Genomic DNA, 16,958 nt, shown 5'->3' on the forward strand with positions numbered 1-16,958 from the left:
GAGTTTATCTTTCTGGCTCCTGGCTCCATGAGAATGTTCTTCCTAAAATAACCCATTTCCCTTTATTTTTGCGTGCGGGCCCGCGTGTGCTGCCTGCTCATGTGGAGGACAGTTTCCAAGAGTTGGTCTCTCTTACTTTGTAGGACCTGGGGGTTGAACTCAGGTCCTCGGGCTTAGCAGCAAGCCCATTTACCTTCTGAATCATCTCGCCAGCATCTCTTCTTTCCTTTTCTTCTCTTTCTTCCCTTCTTCCTTCCCCTTCTTTACCAATCCCCTCTGTTTCTCCCTCCCTTTCCCTCTGTCTCTCCTTCTTTCCTTTCTCCCTTCTCTTTTCTTCGTGTGCGTGTGTGTGTGTGTGGTCCCAGTGCACATATATGCACCCTTGTGTGGAGGTCAGGGGTCAACTCTGGAAGTTGTTTCTTTGTTTTTTGAGACAGGCTTTTCCACTAGCCTGGGGTCACCAAGAAGACTACGCTGGCCGGTAAGGGAATTCACCCATCTCTGCCTTCCAGCACTAGGGTTAAAAGCATGCATCTCTGTCTTAGTAACTGTTCTATTGCTGTGAAGAGTCACCATGATCAGGACAACCCCTGTAAAAGAAGACATTTCACTTGGGCGGGCTCACAGTTTCAGAAGTCTCGTCCATTATCATCGTGACAGGAAACATGGCGGTGTGCCGGTGTGGTGCCAGAGAGGGAGCAATGCCCCCATCCGCAAACAGAGAGAGAGACAGACAGAGAGAGAATGGGTCTGGAGTGGGCTTTTGAAACCTCAAAGCCCACTCCACAGTGACACACTTCCTCTCACGAGGCCACACCTCCTAATCCTTTTCACATAGTGCTGCCTAGGTAGAGCCCCTGCCTAGAGTGCCTCTGTTAGGGGCTGGGTGTGGCTCAGTGGTAGAGGCCCTGCCTGGAATCCCCCAGTGAGGGGCTGGGGTGTGGCTCAGTGGTAGAGCACCTACTCAGTATATGAATGACTATAGATAGGCTAATGCCTATTACACACACACACACACACACACACACACACACACACACACACAAAAGCAAACAACTGAACACATGACTGAGAGACATTCTGAGATATCCAAACATTTCTGCCAAGAGCTCCCTGTACTGTGAATGTGTGTGTGTGTATGTGTGTGTGTGTGTGTTTGTGTTTCCTTTTCTCCCATTCTTTGCCACTACCTCTTCTTTCTTGGCTCTCCCCCCCCCCCCCCCCGAGATAGGGTTTCTCCATAGCTTTAGAGACTGTCCTGGGACTAGCTCTTGTAGACCAGGCTGGCCTCGAACTCACAGAGATCCACCTGCTTTTGCCTCCTGAATGCTGGGATTAAAGGTGTGTGCCACCACTGCCCAGCCTCTCTTGGCTTTTTTGAGGCAGGGTCTTGCTATGTATCCCAGGGTGACTTCAGACTTGTAGCAGCTGAGTGGTGGTGGCGCACGCCTTTAATTTCCAGCACTTGGGAGGCAAAGGCAGGAGGATCTCTGTGAGTTCGAGGCCAGCTTGATCTATAGAGCTAGTCCCAGGACAAGCTCCAAAGCTACAGAGAAACCCTGTCTTGAAAAACAAACAAACAAACTAACTAACTAACTAACTAACTTGCAGCAATCCTCCTGCCTCAGCCTTCCGAGTGCTGGGATTAAAGGAGTGAGCTGACAGGTTTTTTTTTTCTTTTAGATCTTTTCTTGTGCGTGTGGCAGTGCCCTTCAGATAGGTGTAGGCCAGACCAACAATTGAGACTAGTGGAGGGAGGGATAGACTCTGCTCTGCCCTCCGTGGTGGCCTGGTTCACCAGCTAGCTGTTCCCTGTGGTCGCTAGCAGCTGCTGCTAGGCAGCCCCAAAACAAAGATCACTTCTCCGTCTAACAAGTGACCCAGGGTCATGGAACTTGGTGAGGTACTCTGGTAATCACAACTCCGGAGGCTGGCTTAGGAGCGGAAGATCCACTCTGGGATATGTAGTGAGACCGCGTGTCGGGAATAGCAAGCCAAAGGAGAAGAGTCCATCCCCAGGCCCTAGTAATCAGGTGCGGTGGTTCACATCCGTAACTCCGCCCTCAGGAGATGGAGGCGGAGCTCAGTGTCTTCCTCTGCTGTATAATGAGTTGGAGACCAGCCTGGACTACAGGACACCCTATCCCAAACAAAACAGAGAGGAAATACTGGCAGCCTCTGATGGGCTCAGTCAGTTTCAAGACTACTGGGACCAGCCAAGTTCCCAGGTCCTAGTGAGGACATTATGACTCCATTGCCCTGTGTTCTGTCCGCAGGTAACCAAGGATGGCAGGGAGGATGTGACCGTCATCTGCCTTTGTCTGCCCTCCTAGTGGCACCACCATGCAGAAGCCCAGTGGTCTGAAGCCCCCTGGTCGAGGGGGCAAGCACTCCAGTCCCGTGGGCAGGCCATCCATAGGGTCAGCTTCATCGTCTGTGGTGGTGCCAGCCAGTGGCTCCAAGGAAGGTAGGTGGGGCCGAGAGTGGGAAGGGGGCTGCAGCATGGGGACTTTTCTTGGGGAGACACGAGCAAACGTGTACCCCACGCACATAGGACATTAACAACAGGCCAAACGAAGGATTCCACCAAAGTCCGGCATGATGATCCAGTTAATTGATTGGGGTTTCTTACAGGAGTGTGGGTAACTCGGAGGGAGCTGTGTCACTTGCAGGGCTCAGAAACTCATTGTGTAGCCCAGGCTAGCCTCAGACATTCAGCGATTCTTTGCCTCTGCCTCTTAGATGCTAAGGGTAATGCTGTGTACCAGTGTGCACTTTTTATACGGTGCTGGAAATGGAACCTGGTGCTTCGTGCATGACAGGCAAGAACTGTACCAAGTCATCCTCAACCCCAACAGCAAAATTTTAAACCACAAGGGATCTCTTAGTTTCTTTTGCTGTTGCTATGGTAAAATACCCTGGCAGCACTTAAGGGAGAAGGGTTGGGTCTTGGTTCACAATTCAAGGAGGCCATCATGGTGGGGAAATCTAGGTGACAGGAATTTGAAGCCGTCAGTCACATCTCACCCATCATCAAGAAGCAGAGGTGTATGCACGTTGCTGTCCATCTCTGTCTCTGTTTTCTGTGGTCCAGAACTCCCTGCTCAGGGAATAATCCCACTCACTGTTAAAAATGGGTCTTCCTGAATCAGTCAACAGAAGCACGGACATCCCCACAGGCATGCCCAGAGGTCTGTCTCCTTGGAGATTCCAGATTCTGTCAGATTGACAGATCTCACTATCATAGAGGGTATACTAGAATTGGGAAGAGTTGGGTTAGGTTTTGAAACAGGGTCTCAAGTTGTACAGCTCAAGCTGGCCTCAAACTTCTGTTCATCCTGCCTAATCCTCCAGTGGTGAGAGTATGGGCAAGATCTACCACACCCAGCTAGAGAGTTGTCTTTCTGTGTCTTTGATGAGTACCCAGTGAGGAACAGCTCCACACAGTCCCCTACATGTTACACTTCACACGGCAGCATAGGATTCCGCCCATCTCACTGGATTGTCCCAAAGGTTTGACGACAGTGCGGTGCAGTCCAGTGTCCCCTCCAAGGTGGCAAATCCCCTGTACTCACGGGAGGCATTCCAGAAGAACCTTTAGACCCTTTTAATCCCAGCGCTTGGAAGGCAGAGGCGGGGGATCTCTGTGAGTTTGAACCCAACCTGGTCTGCAGATCAGGTTCCAGGACAGCCAGGACTGTTACACAGAGAAACCCTGTCTTGGGGGGGGAAAAAAAAAAAAAAAAACAGAAACAAAGCCGGGTGATGGTGATGCACGGCCTCAATCCCAGCACTGGGGTGGCAGATATAGACGGATCTCTGTTAGTTCAAGGCCAGCCTAGTCTACAAAGCGAATTCCATCCAGGACAGCCAGGGCTGTTAAATAGAGAAACCCTGTCTTGAAAAAAACCAAAACAAAACAAGAAGCTAGAAAGAGAGAGAGGGGAAGTGATCCTGCAGGGGGCTGGAATGGTGATACAAAAGTCCTGGGGTTCAAAGTTAATTTGGCTTGTGCAGAAATAAGACCCTTCTCAGGGCTGGAGAGGTGGCTTGGTTGGTAAAGTGTTTACTACACAAGCGTGAGGGCCGGAATTTGGATCCCCAGCACCCGTGTCAAACACGGGGAGGGCATGGCAGTTCAACAACAGGATCTCTGGGGCTTGCTGGCCAGCCAGCCTAGCTGAATTGACCAGTTCTGGGTTCAGACAGACAGACAGACAGACAGACAGAGACCCTGTCCCAAAGAGTGAGGTGGAAAGTAATAAAGGAAGATTCCCAAAGTGGTGGGTAGTTTATTATTTTTTGGGGGGGGGGGTTTCCAAGACAAAGTTTTTCTACGTAACAGTTCTGGCTGTCCTGGAACTCACTCTATAGACCAGGCTGACCTCAAACTCATGGAGATCCGCCTGCCTCTGCCTCCCGAGTGCTGGGATTAAAGACGTGCACCCAGTATGGCGGTCAGTTTTAATTGTTAACTTGACACAACCTAGAATTACATGGCAAGAGAGAGTCTCACAGAAGAGTGTCAACATTGTGTTGGCCTATGAACTTGTCTGTCTATTTGGATTCTTTTGATTGTTATTCGACCTGGGAAGACCCAACCTGAAAGTGTGCAGCACTGGTCTCTGGTTTGGAGCCCTAAACTGTTTGAGAGTAGAGAAAGCCAGCTGAATATTGAGTATACAGACATTCATTTCTTTCTGCTCTTGACTGTGGATGTGATGTGACCAGCCATCTAAGTTCCTGCCATGACTCCTCCTCTGTGATGGACCGTGACCTGGAACTGAGAAGCTAACACTTCCTCCCTACGTTGCCTTCTGTCAGGGTATTTTATCACAGAAATAGGCATGTCACTACAACACTCAGTACTGACTGCCAGCCTCCTCTGCATGCATGCACACCATGTATGGGCACGTACAGCATGACTGTGTACACACAAAAACACATCTGTGGAAAGGAGGAGGGCTGAGGTTGGGGGGTATCAGATGGAGGGCAGGGATTCAAGTGTCTTTCCAGAATGGGAAGAACTGTACAGGGTGTGGCCTAGGGGACCCCCAAGTATATTAGCTCCACTGTGAGCATAGACTGTGGGGGTTGACGGGAGGACCAGGCTAGAGAGCAAATGTACCGTCATTGAGGCGAAGGATGTGTGTGTGCTCTCTGTCTGTCATGGGGAGGCCACAGGGCCGCTGTCCTTTCGTGGGAGGAGCTTGAGCGTGCTGAGTAATGTTAGGTTGAAAAACGGCTTTGTTGGGCTTGTGAGCTCAATCCCTGGACCCATATGACATAAAGAGAGAAATGACCCTGCCAGATGTCTTCCAAGAACTATGGCACACACCTCAACCCCCGTACTGCGCACAACCAGCACCATACACACATGCATACATACACGTAGCAACAAAGACAGAATTCCAGGAGCTGGAGAGATGGCCCAGTGGTTAAGAACACTTGTTCTTGCTGCTCTCGCAGAGGACCTAGTCTCAGCTCCCAGCATTTACACAATGGCTCACAGCGTCTGTAACTCCAGGGTCAGAGGATCCGATGCCCCCCTCTGGTCAGGCACTTGCGTATACATGGTGCACATACTTACATGCGATAAAACACCCTTACACATAAGATAAAAATAAACATTAAGGCAGTTTAAGTACAAAGAGACAAGATTAGCCCCAGGCTCCCAGAGGGCTGAGCTTACTCCAGCAGGGGTAACTCTGTGGAAGCCAGTGGCTGGGGAAGTGTACCAGCCAGCCTGGCCCTAGGCCAGGACATGACCTTCATGGAGAAAGGCCCATTGTCTCTTCTGGGTTCTTTCTTCATTGCCCCCCCCCCATCAAGTGGGGCCCCAACTTTTTTTTTCCCAAGTGTCTGGGATTTAATCCAGAACTTCACACATGCCAAGCCAGCGTTTCACAGAGTCACATCTCTCGCCCCTCCCAGGGGTGGGGGCGTTTCGAGGCAGGTACTCTGCTATTGAGCCATACCCCAAGGCTCTCACTGGGTCATTTTAGACAAAGGTTCTACCTTTATGCTTTGGGTTGTCAGTGCCAAGAGCCATGGTAACAAGTGTTAGGGAAACACTCCCCATTCCTGGGCCCTTTAGGTTCCCAGCCACCCATGGGACTGACTCTCTGCCCTCTGAAGCGATGGAAGTACCAGGTATGGTGGTACATATATGTAATCCCAGCACTCAGGCTGAAGCAGGAGGATTGTGGGATAAGGGCTAAATATGAGAGACCCTGTCTCAAAATCTGGAAATGTAGCTTAGCTGGTATTTACCCAGCATGCACAAGGCTCTGGATTCCGTCCTCAGCACTATGTAAACCAGATATAACGAACATCTGTCATCCCAGCCTGTGGGGAATAGGGGAAGGATTAAGAGTTAAAGGTTATCCTTGAGGCTAGCTCCGAACATTGGAGACCCTCTCTCAAAACAGATTTATCAGTCAGTAACACAAAGCATTGAGGGGACTGGGACTCTGTGAGGGACACCCAGGACGATTTGAGAGAGCCATGTGTGAATTGGCGCCTGCCTTGGGAAGCAAGGCTGTGGCTCCCTCCCAAGGCATGATGTCAGCTTTGAGCAGAGAGGGTCTGGCCCGGGAAATGGCTTGGATGGATGCCATGTGTAGCAGAGGAGGTCTGTATTGGTACCCAGAAGCCTGACACAGAATGCAGCAGGGGCCCAGGGAGGAGACTTGGTGGGCGGATATCTCCCTGGGATGCAGATCGAGGTGGTTCCAAAGGTGGAGCTAGGTGGAGGAACACGGATAGGATGGAGCATCCCTGGAGGATGCTCTAGGACTTGTCTGTCGGTGGGACCCAGGGAGATGTTAGCATCTGTCCTGGGCAGTGAACAGGCAGGTGCCTGCTCGGTGTGGCCTCCACTCTGCACTGGGAAAGAAGGTTCTCTTGGTTCTGAAGGTTCTCTGGAGTCTCGTGTGTGTGTGTTTGTGTGTGTGTGTGTGTGTATGTGTGTGTGTTCATGTACCTGTGATAATGGGAATCCAGGTGTGCATAGCACAATGCAGAGGTCAGAGGACTTCTCCGGTGTCCATGTAGCTTCCATATTGAGAGTCTCTTCCCTCTCTCTTAGAGATACGGTTCTTACTGTGTAGTCCTAGCTGGCCTAGAACTCACAGGAGACAAGATCTCTTATCATCTACCCATTTACGTTAGGTTAACAGGCCTATGAGCATCCAAGGATTTTCCTGTCTCCATCACCCATGGCGCTGTCCTAGAGTACAGAGGTACATGACCATGCCTAGTTTTACATGGCTCCTGGGGCTTTGAACTCAGGTCCTCATGCATGTGTTTCAAATGCTTTACCACTGAGCCATCTCCCCAATCTCTGGGATCTCTTTCTAATGCAATACCAAAGAAGTCCCTTCTGACCCTTGGAAGATATGTTGGGACCTGGGGTTACTAAGCAGAGCCACGGGCAACCATTGTGTCTTTATTATTCATGCAGGCCTTGAAGGACTTCCCTGGTTGTGCTTGTCACTCACCTTGTCACAGCATTTATCTTGTCACATTTGAATGACCCGGTAATAGTTCATCCTACCACTGAGCCACGCCCCAGCCCCTCACTGGGGGATTCTAGGCAGGGGCTCTACCACTGAGCCACACCCCAGCCCCTCACTGGGGGATTCTAGGCAGAGGCTCTACCACTGAGCCACACCCCAGCCCCTCACTGGGGGATTCTAGGCAGGAGCTCTACCACTGAGCCACACCCCAGCCCCTCACTGGGGGATTCTAGGCAGGGGCTCTACCACTGAGCCACACCCCAGCCCCTCACTGGGGGATTCTAGGCAGGTGCTCTACCACTGAGCCACACCCCAGCCCCTCAGTGGGGGATTCTAGGCAGAGGCTCTACCACTGAGCCACACCCCAGCCCCTCACTGGGGGATTCTAGGCAGGAGCTCTACCACTGAGCCACACCCCAGCCCCTCACTGGGGGATTCTAGGCAGGGGCTCTCCCACTGAGTCACACCCCAGCCCCTCAGTGGGGGATTCTAGGCAGGAGCTCTACCACTGAGCCACACCCAAGCCCCTCACTGGGGGATTCTAGGCAGGTGCTCTACCACTGAGTCACACCCCAGCCCCTCAGTGGGGGATTCTAGGCAGGTGCTCTACCACTGAGCCACACCCCAGCCCCTCACTGGGGGATTCTAGGCAGGGGCTCTACCACTGAGCCACACCCCAGCCCCTCAGATGTAGGTTCATTTATTTTAGATATATTTTCCTATTACTTATTTTACACATGTATAATGTGGAGTATGTGTGTGAGTGCACATGCCACAGCAGGCGTGTGAATGTCAGATGCCTACTTGTAGGAGTTGGTACTTTCCTTCCACCATGTGGGTCCCAGGGATTGAATTTGGGTTATCAAACTTGGTGGCAAGTGCCTCTCCCTAAACCCTGGCCTTCTCACTGACCCTCCTGCTTTTGAGATAGTTTCCCTATGTAATCCAGGCCGGCCTAGATCTGTGGCAATCCTCCTGCTTCACCCTCCTAAGGGATAGTCTTGCTCCTCCATTCCCTGCCCATCACTTGAGTGCCTAGTCTGAGATGTTTGGATCACTGTGGACCAGGCCCCCCTGTTGTTCACTTTCAATCAGCCAAGGTCAAGAGCATTCCTTCAAGTCCGGCTTCTCCACTCCCTCCCCTGACCACATCCTAAACTTTTTAATGGTGTCAGGATGGGGAAGCCAAGATGAGCTTTTCCGGAGCTGTGTGGCAGGGGGCAGGGCTGCCTCCTAACACTCCTGACGTTCTGTCCACTATCGATCTGGGAGGCGGGGACCAAGACCAGCGCCTGCCTGCCGGCCCGCCTGCCCACTGGACCCTATGGCCAGTGCCTGAAGCTTCTCCATGGGGAGCTGGCTCTGCTCATTTCAGGGTAAGAAGCTCATCACATCCCCTCCCCATCCCAGCCCGGGCTCCCCAGCTGTCTCCAGGCCGAGTTAGGGGGACAGAGAGGGCTCACGAGTGGCATTTGACTCTGGAAGGCTGCTGAGCACTCCTGGACCCGGAGTAAGCCGGATGGAGGATGCCTTCAGGGAAATGCAGGATACAGAGGCAGCTTTGCTGGCTAGGTGCCACAGGGTGGGGGTGTTCTATCTGCAGAGGGCTCTTTCGCTATGGGAGGGACAGACCCAGCCTTCCTTGAGCGCCATGTGGGTGGGAACTGTCTGAAGTCTGATTGAAGGGAGATGCCATTCCGGAGAGGTTCATCGTTCTGGATGTTCGTCATTCCTTCCTTCATGGCCTGCACCTCTGAGAGCCCCTGGGGAGAGGGAGGGGCTAGGAACAGAAAACCACTTGGGGCTTCAGGCCATGTATGTATGTTCCTTTGGTGGGGGAGGGAACCCCCTAAGGATGGACAGCCTGTCCAGAGGGGTTGGTATATATCCAGCTGCGGGAGCTGAAGTCCAGTAGCCCAGCTGGTTGACATGTGCGGACTAAGAAAGCACAGCACCGTGGAGTTGGAGGAGGGGGAGAGGCTAAATGAGGGGCTTTCGGTGGCTGCTGTGTGAGGGGTTGTTGGGAGTTGGCACAGGTGGGCAGGCAGGCCTCCTTAGGTGGCACCAAGAAACTGCTCTTTCTGTGGCAGGGTGACACACCTCACCTGCTTCAGCATTTCTTGCTGCCAAATATTGCAGGTTCGCTGAGGCGTCTGTAGGCTCACCTTATTCTAGCTCCTCCTGTGTGGTCAGGGTGCTCATGAACATGATAAAAGCTCCCAGCGGTCCACAGGAAATACCCCCTAAGGCTCTCCTCCTCCTCCTCCTCCTCCTCCTCCTCCTCCTCCTCCCCCTTCTCCCTCCTCCTTCTCCCTCTTCCTTCTTTTTTTTATTTTTTGTTATTTACTCAGTGTTCCACCTGCATGTGTTTACTACATGCCAGAAGAGGTCACCAGACCCCATTACAGACAGTTGTGAGCCACCATGTGGTTGCTGGGAATTGAACCCAGGTCCTCTGGAAGAGCAGCCAGTGCTCTTAACCTCTGAGCCATCTCTCTAGCCCCTGTAAGGTGGGTTTTTGTTTTGTTTTTTAGCATAGAAGTTAATTATATTGTCCCACTTCATAGCATCCCGTGCTACTAGAACTCTGTCTCATGGAACATTTAGAGAGGTGACTGCCTCCTAGGAAGCCCAGGACCTAGAGTAGGATACTTTTCTTCCATCCAAGGCCATCAAGGCAAAAGCCAAGGTCATCCCAGAGTTTATAGGTTCTGGTAACCAGTGTGCATGTGTATGTCGGGCTGCATCTGTTTGTGTGGGTAGGCCTTGCAAGCCTGGGGCTACTGTAGGATTCCTCTTCATCTCTCTTTCACCTTATGCCCAGAGGCAGGGTCTCTCAATCAGATGCCATGCTCATCAATATGGCTATTTCATCCTCCACCTTCTGAGGCTGGAATAACATGTGGCCCCTTGGCATTTATGGTGGTTCTGGGATCCAAACTCGGGTCTTCAGGCTTGTTGAGCGAGCATATAACCACTGAGCCCTCTCCCCAGCTTCATTTTTTTTCTCTTTTATTTGTGTGTGTGTGTGTGTGTATTTTTGGTTTTTATTTTGTTTTTAAGACAGTCTCCTGTAGCTCAGGCTGACCTTGAACTCACAACATACAAGCAGAGATGACCATGAACTCCTGACCCTCCTGCTTCGGCTTCCAGAGTGCTGTGATAACAGGCATGTGCCGTCACACCAAGTTCATGTGGTGTTGGAGGTGGGGGTTCATGTGTGCACTCCACCAATGGAGCCGTGTTCACAGCCCAGCTAGGGATCATGGGAACCCCATTCAGGATCAAGTGCCCCTTCCCTTCAGTACCCCAGGGCTCTTGCTCCCTTCCTTCCTTAGGCTCAGCTGGCTGAATTACAGCTTCTCCTCATGTGTGCCCCTCCCCCATCCCTTGATGGCCCTCATTTGTCCTCCCTGGTGGCCTCCTTGTGTCCACAGGGTTGACCGGTAGTAGTTGCTCAGTGAGCTGGGGTTCCTTCTGGCTGAGCCTTGGCAGGTAAGGAAAACCCTATTGTGGTTAAGCAAATAGTTCAGACCATAAGGGCTTGCCTTCCAAGAATGAGGACCTGAGTTCAAGCCCCCAAAACCTATGTTAAAAACAAAACAAAACAAAAACAAAAAACAGATTGAGGGTGGGGCTGGGATGGGACTCTGTTGACCAAGCGTGTAGGAAGCTGTGGATTTCATCCCTAAGGTCACGTATCAAGGCATGGCGGTGTCTGTCTGTCACAGCACTTCAGAGGTAGAGACAGAAAGGGGTCAGGAGTTCAAGGTCATCTTTGGCTCTGTAGGAAATTCCAGGCTAACTTAGGTTAGGAGACACTAGAAAATGAGGTACTGTGGTGCACCTGCACTGTAATCCCAGCCCTGGGGAGACAGAGATTCTGGGCAAGCTGCCCTGTGAGAGAACAAGGTGAGGGACTGGAGACGCTCAGTGCCTCAGGGCACTCACTGCTCTGCCAGAGCTCAGTTCCCAGCACCCACAGCTGGCAGCTCACAGCTGCCTATTCTGTTAGCTCCAGAGATTTTTGCACCCTCTGCTGGCACTTGCACACACATGGTGTATGCATGTGTGGTATGTGCCCGCACACACGCGTGCACCCCCCCTACACACAGATGAAAAGGCTTGTCCCTGCCCAAGACAAAGCAAGTCTTGAGTTCTCTTCATGCAGGGGACACTGCCGTCTGGGTCCCCACCCTGAGCCCCACACCTGCTGCTGAACCAGACTTGCAGCTGTTTCCTCCTCACGTTATCCTTAATCCTTCACCTCGAAGCTCTACTTGGAATGTTTTTGAGACCGGGTCTCACAATGCAGTTCTGATGAGCCTGGAACTCAATATGTAGACCTGGCTGCCCTGGAATTGCTAGAAATCCACCTGCTTCCTGGTGCTGGGACGAAATATTAAAGGTGAGCACTTCCACACTGGGTTTAGTTTAAACTTGAAACCTGCAGTAACAGCAACAGCAAAATCTGAGACAGGTTCTCATGTAGCCCAGGCTGACTTCAGGCTCTCTGTATAGCTGGGGATGACCCTTACCTTTTGATCCTTCCTCCTACCCCTCTGAAGAGCAGGGCCCACCACACCCAGCCACTCAAAATAAATTTTGTTGTGCCTTTCTCCTGGCGGGAATTGCCGTCCAGGAAAAGGATAAATTGCCTGCGTGAGGTATAGTTTGTGTCCCTGACACCTGGCTGAGGAGCTCACTAACTTGTCTGGTCCCATCCTGAACTCTCTCAGTCAGTAGCTCAGGCTGCCTTCAGAAGTCCTTGTGCTTCAACTTCCCACTTCTGGAATGACAGATGTGCATTGCCAGATGTGGCTGGCCTTCAGCCTTCATGGGGTCACTGGGCCAGTGTCTGCAACGGTGGGGATCTCAGAGGCAACGCTGAGTCCAGGCTCCAGCCTCAGGTGGTTCCGTGAGGGTGTGGACCAAGAGAACCGCGCATGTGTCAGATGCTTTATTTTTGTTTTGTGTTTTTGCCCTCCCTCCCCACCAAGACACGGGTTCTCTGTGTAGCCCTGACTGTCCTGAAACTCGCTCTGTAGACCAGGCTGGCCTCGAACTCAGATCTCCTGCCTTTGCCTCCCAAGTACTGGACTCAAAGGCATGTGCCACCACTGCCTGGCCCATGTGACAACTTAAGAGCTCTCACTACACAAACCACCTGCTCTGGCAGAGATTGGCACTATCGATAGACTTGGTGACCTCATGCTTAAGATCTTGGGAAAGATAAGGCAGGTGAATTGCTGTAAGTTGAAGACTCGATTTTTCCACATGGTGAACTCAAGGCCAACCAAGGCTATGTAGTTTGACTCTAAAAACAAAACAACATAAAAAAAAGGCCCTGGGAATGTAGTCTAATTGGTATCATGTTTGCCTAGCATGCTAGAATCCCTGGGTTTTATCCCCAGCCTCCCATAAATCAGTTGTGGTGGTACACATCTGTATTCCCAGCACTCATGAGGTGGAGGAGGGAAGATCAAGGCTGTTGTGTGCTCTTTAGGGCGTTTGAGGCCAGCCTGGGTTACATGAGCACATCTCAAAGGATTAAAATAAAAATCATAGCCCAGGGCGATGGTGGCGCACGCCTTTAATCCCAGCACTCGGGAGGCAGAGGCAGGCAGATCTCTGTGAGTTCGAGACCAGCCTGGTCTACAGAGCTAGTTCCAGGACAGGCTCCAAAACCACAGAGAAACCCTGTCTCGAAAAAACCAAAAAAAAAAAAAAAACATAGCCCAATAGTACTCGGGATGTACACACACATATACACACATATATATATATATACATATATATATACACACACACACATGTACACACATACATTGTTTGGCTATGATTGATACATATATATACATACACCTCTATATATTCATATATATAAATGTATACACACACACACACACACACACATACATCTTATCTAGTTGTCTCTTGGGGAAACTAAAACTGAGGCACCGATTTAGGGAGGGGGTTTAACCAAGCCTGGCCAATGTGTTACAAATCTGGGAATAGGAATACAAATCTTGTTGGGGCATCCTGTGTTCTCCCATCCCTAGGCAGCCAAAATCTCCCTGCCTGTCTTTGTGGGGAATTTGAAAAGGGTTTAGTCCCTGTGAGGCAGGGGCAGCTGGGAGGACCAAACAGGGGGTGGCTAAAAGAGGAAAAATAAATCAAAGAAACTCTCGGCTGGCATCACAGACTTGTGACATGAATTGTCACAGCTGTTGAAACAATTGGTTGGAGGACCTGTGACCCTTGGGAGAGGCAGGGGTCGAAGAGATTATCTGAGGGTCCTGTGGGCTGGGACAGCTGAGGGTCGGGACAGCTGAGCTGGTAGCTTTTTTCTAAGAATAGCCACACTGGGCCGCCAAGACCCCGGAACAGGTAAAGTGGGGTCCTCGATGGGATGGGTTGGTCACCGCTCGGGGCTTTAAAGAGCTAGGCCCGGCCTGGAGGGATGGCTCAGCCGTTAAAGGCTAGGCTCACAACCAAAAATATAAAGAGCTAGGCCCATAGCTGCCTAGGCCTGCCAGGCACACTTTACAGGACTGGTTCGCATTTGTTTGTTTATCATGGAAGGGAGGGGTGGCATTCATTCCTTGGCACACATCTGGAGGTCAAAGGAATCCTTTAAAAAGTTGAATCTTTCCAACATGTGTGTCCTGAGGATTGAATTCAAATTGCCAGGCTTGGGGGGCAAGCTCCTTTTCCCACTGAGCCGTCTAATCGGTCCAACTTCTGTTTTGTTTTTTGTTTGTTTGTGTTTTGAGGTCCTGAGGATGGAGCCCAGGCCTCATGCAAGAGCTCTACCCTTTCAGCCACACTCACCCCTCCAGTGCGGACCGTGTAGAAGGCAGTGTGTCCCTGAGATGCTCAAACACTGGACACCCCTGGTAGCCTGAAGAATAAGGAAAGCCTCTGAGTTTACCCACTGTCCAGAGGGAATAAGCCTTACACACGTCATACTGCTGACCACGCCTGCCTCAGTTTCCCCGTCAGATAACTGACACCCTCCAGCTCTGACTGTCTGTCTCCCAGTTCCCAGGCTAGTCCTAACTGCTGCCTCTTAACTTATCCACAGGGTCTCCTCTGCACAAGCAGGCGTCGGGCCCCTCCTCGGCCGGAGCCACCACCGCTGTCCCTGAGAAGCCAGGTCCAAAGGCAGCTGAAGTGGGTGATGACTTCCTGGGGGACTTTGTGGTGGGCGAAAGGGTGTGGGTGAATGGCATAAAACCAGGCGTGGTGCAGTACCTCGGCGAGACACAGTTTGCGCCAGGCCAGTGGGCCGGTGTGGTCCTGGACGACCCAGTGGGCAAGAATGATGGAGCGGTGGGTGGCGTGCGCTACTTCGAGTGCCCGGCTCTGCAGGGCATCTTCACACGGCCCTCCAAGCTGACCCGCCAGCCCACAGCTGAGGGCTCAGGCAGTGACGCCCACTCAGTGGAATCCCTCACTACCCAGAACCTGTCCTTGCATTCTGGCACCGCCACACCCCCACTCACAAGCCGAGTCATCCCCCTGCGGGAGAGTGTCCTTAACAGCTCCGTGAAGACAGGCAATGAGTCTGGTTCCAACCTCTCTGACAGCGGTTCTGTGAAGCGTGGTGACAAGGACCTCCACCTGGGAGATCGTGTGCTGGTAAGTGTGGATGGTACCTGGCTGGGCACACCGCCCCCTTGCCACTTTGTGGATAAGGTGGAACCCAGGGGCTGAGCGGAAAAGGGGCTCAAAGGGAACTTGAACACGGATGAGGCCGCATTCCTCATTGGTACCGCATAGAATAGCAGTGGAGAAGACATTGGCTCTGAAGCCTGTTGCTGTGTAACCCTGGGCAAGTATTCTTTCTGGGTCTCAGACCCATCTGTCTGTCAGCTTTTCGTGGCTGTGAAGATACACCAGGGATGAAAACAAGAGAGGAAAGATGGGTTTAAGCATGTGACTTAGGAGGGATGGAGAGTTGGCCAGCTCCATCGTTTTGGGTCTGGAGAGAATGGCACAGTGGGAGAAAGCTGGGAAGAGGGTGCAAGCCGAGTGCAAGCTGAATGCAGAGCTTAGGGACCCGATGTCAAAACACCCACAGTGTGTACTTTCTCTGAGCAGGCCCCACCTCCTAACAGCCTATCCAGCTATGAACTCATCGTAATTTAACACGGATGAATCAGTGCCCTCGTGATCAATTCCTTCTCAGTCCTGCACCCAGCGGGGGATGGAGTCTTCAACACTTGAGCATTTTGTGTGTGTGTGTGTGTGTGTGCGTGTGTGGTGGTAGTGCATTTAAATCCAGACTCTTTCTTTCTTTCTTTCTTTCTTTCTTTCTTTCTTTCTTTCTTTCTTTCTTTCTTTTTTCCTTTCTTTCCTTTCCTTCCTTCCTTCCTTCCTTCCTTCCTTCCTTCCTTCCTTCCTTCCTTCCTTTCTTTTTTGGTTTTTCGAGACAGGGTTTCTCTGTAGCTTTGGTGCCTGTCCCGGAACTAGCTCTTGTAGACCAGGCTGGCCTCGAACTCCCAGAGATCCGCCTGCCTCTGCCTCCCGAGTGCTGGGATTAAAGGCGTGCGCCACCACCACCCAGCTCTTCTCTTTCTTTCTTTCCTTTCTTGACAGGGTCCCACCATGTAGCCCTAGCCAGCCTAGAACTTTCTATACAGACCAGGCTGTATAGACACCTTGCCCAACTTTGATACTTTTTATAAGATGGGAGTCTCCAGCTGGGGCTGTAGCTCAGCTGGTCAAGAGCTTGTCTGGCAAGCACAGATCCCAGGGTTTGATCCCAGCACCCCATAAAACAACATGCCGGCCCAAACCTGTCATCTCAGCTCTTGGGAGGTGGAGGCAGGAGGATCAGAGTTCTTGGTGAACCTGAGGCTGAGACTGTAGGACAAGCACTTCTGTCATGCAGGCTGAGACTCCCCTGCTTCTCTCCAGCCTCCTCCTCCTTCACCCCCTGAGGTTGGCAACCAATATGGCAGTTTTCATGAACTTTCCGTGGGGAAGATGGTCAGTCATCTGAGAAATTGGAGAAGGCACTTCAGACTACCACTGAATAAAGGGCCATGAATATTCATACCACTACAGATATTCATGTGGAGACAAATATGTATATATGAATATTCATGTGCTCGTGAATATTCATTGGGGCAAAAAAGGCTCTAGGGGGAGTAAAAAATATGGTTACTGAAATAAGAAAATGTCCAGACGTGTTAGAAGATAAAGAGGAGTTGAGAGTGCCGAGGCATGTCTGTAATCCCAGCATTCTAGGGAGAGGGGCAGGAGGTATCAGTTCCTAAGAGGCCAGTCTAGGCTACAAAGTATCAGTTCGTAAGAGGCCAGTCTAGGCTACAAAGTATCGGTTCAACCTAGGCAGCAGAACAAGACCCTCTCCGAACAACAAAAAGCTGGGCAATAACTCAGTTGGTAAACACTGTACAGGGACCTAAA

General features: G+C 51.4%; 1 protein-coding gene across 2 annotated transcripts in view; it reads left to right on the forward strand.

Annotated features, from left to right (window-relative positions):
• The window catches only part of Clip2 (CAP-Gly domain containing linker protein 2), a 61,157-nt gene that overhangs the window by 12,120 nt on the left and 32,079 nt on the right, over positions 1-16,958 (forward strand). For both annotated transcript variants that reach the window (XM_057764779.1, XM_057764778.1), the window contains exons 2-3: positions 2,277-2,467; positions 14,608-15,164. In XM_057764779.1, coding sequence (XP_057620762.1) covers positions 2,344-2,467; positions 14,608-15,164 — 681 coding nt within the window. In that variant the 5' untranslated portion in view covers positions 2,277-2,343. The remainder of the gene's footprint in view (positions 1-2,276; positions 2,468-14,607; positions 15,165-16,958) is intronic.

Source organism: Chionomys nivalis, chromosome 3 (genome assembly GCF_950005125.1).
Source record: "Chionomys nivalis chromosome 3, mChiNiv1.1, whole genome shotgun sequence".
NCBI classification, from domain to species: Eukaryota; Metazoa; Chordata; class Mammalia; order Rodentia; family Cricetidae; genus Chionomys; species Chionomys nivalis.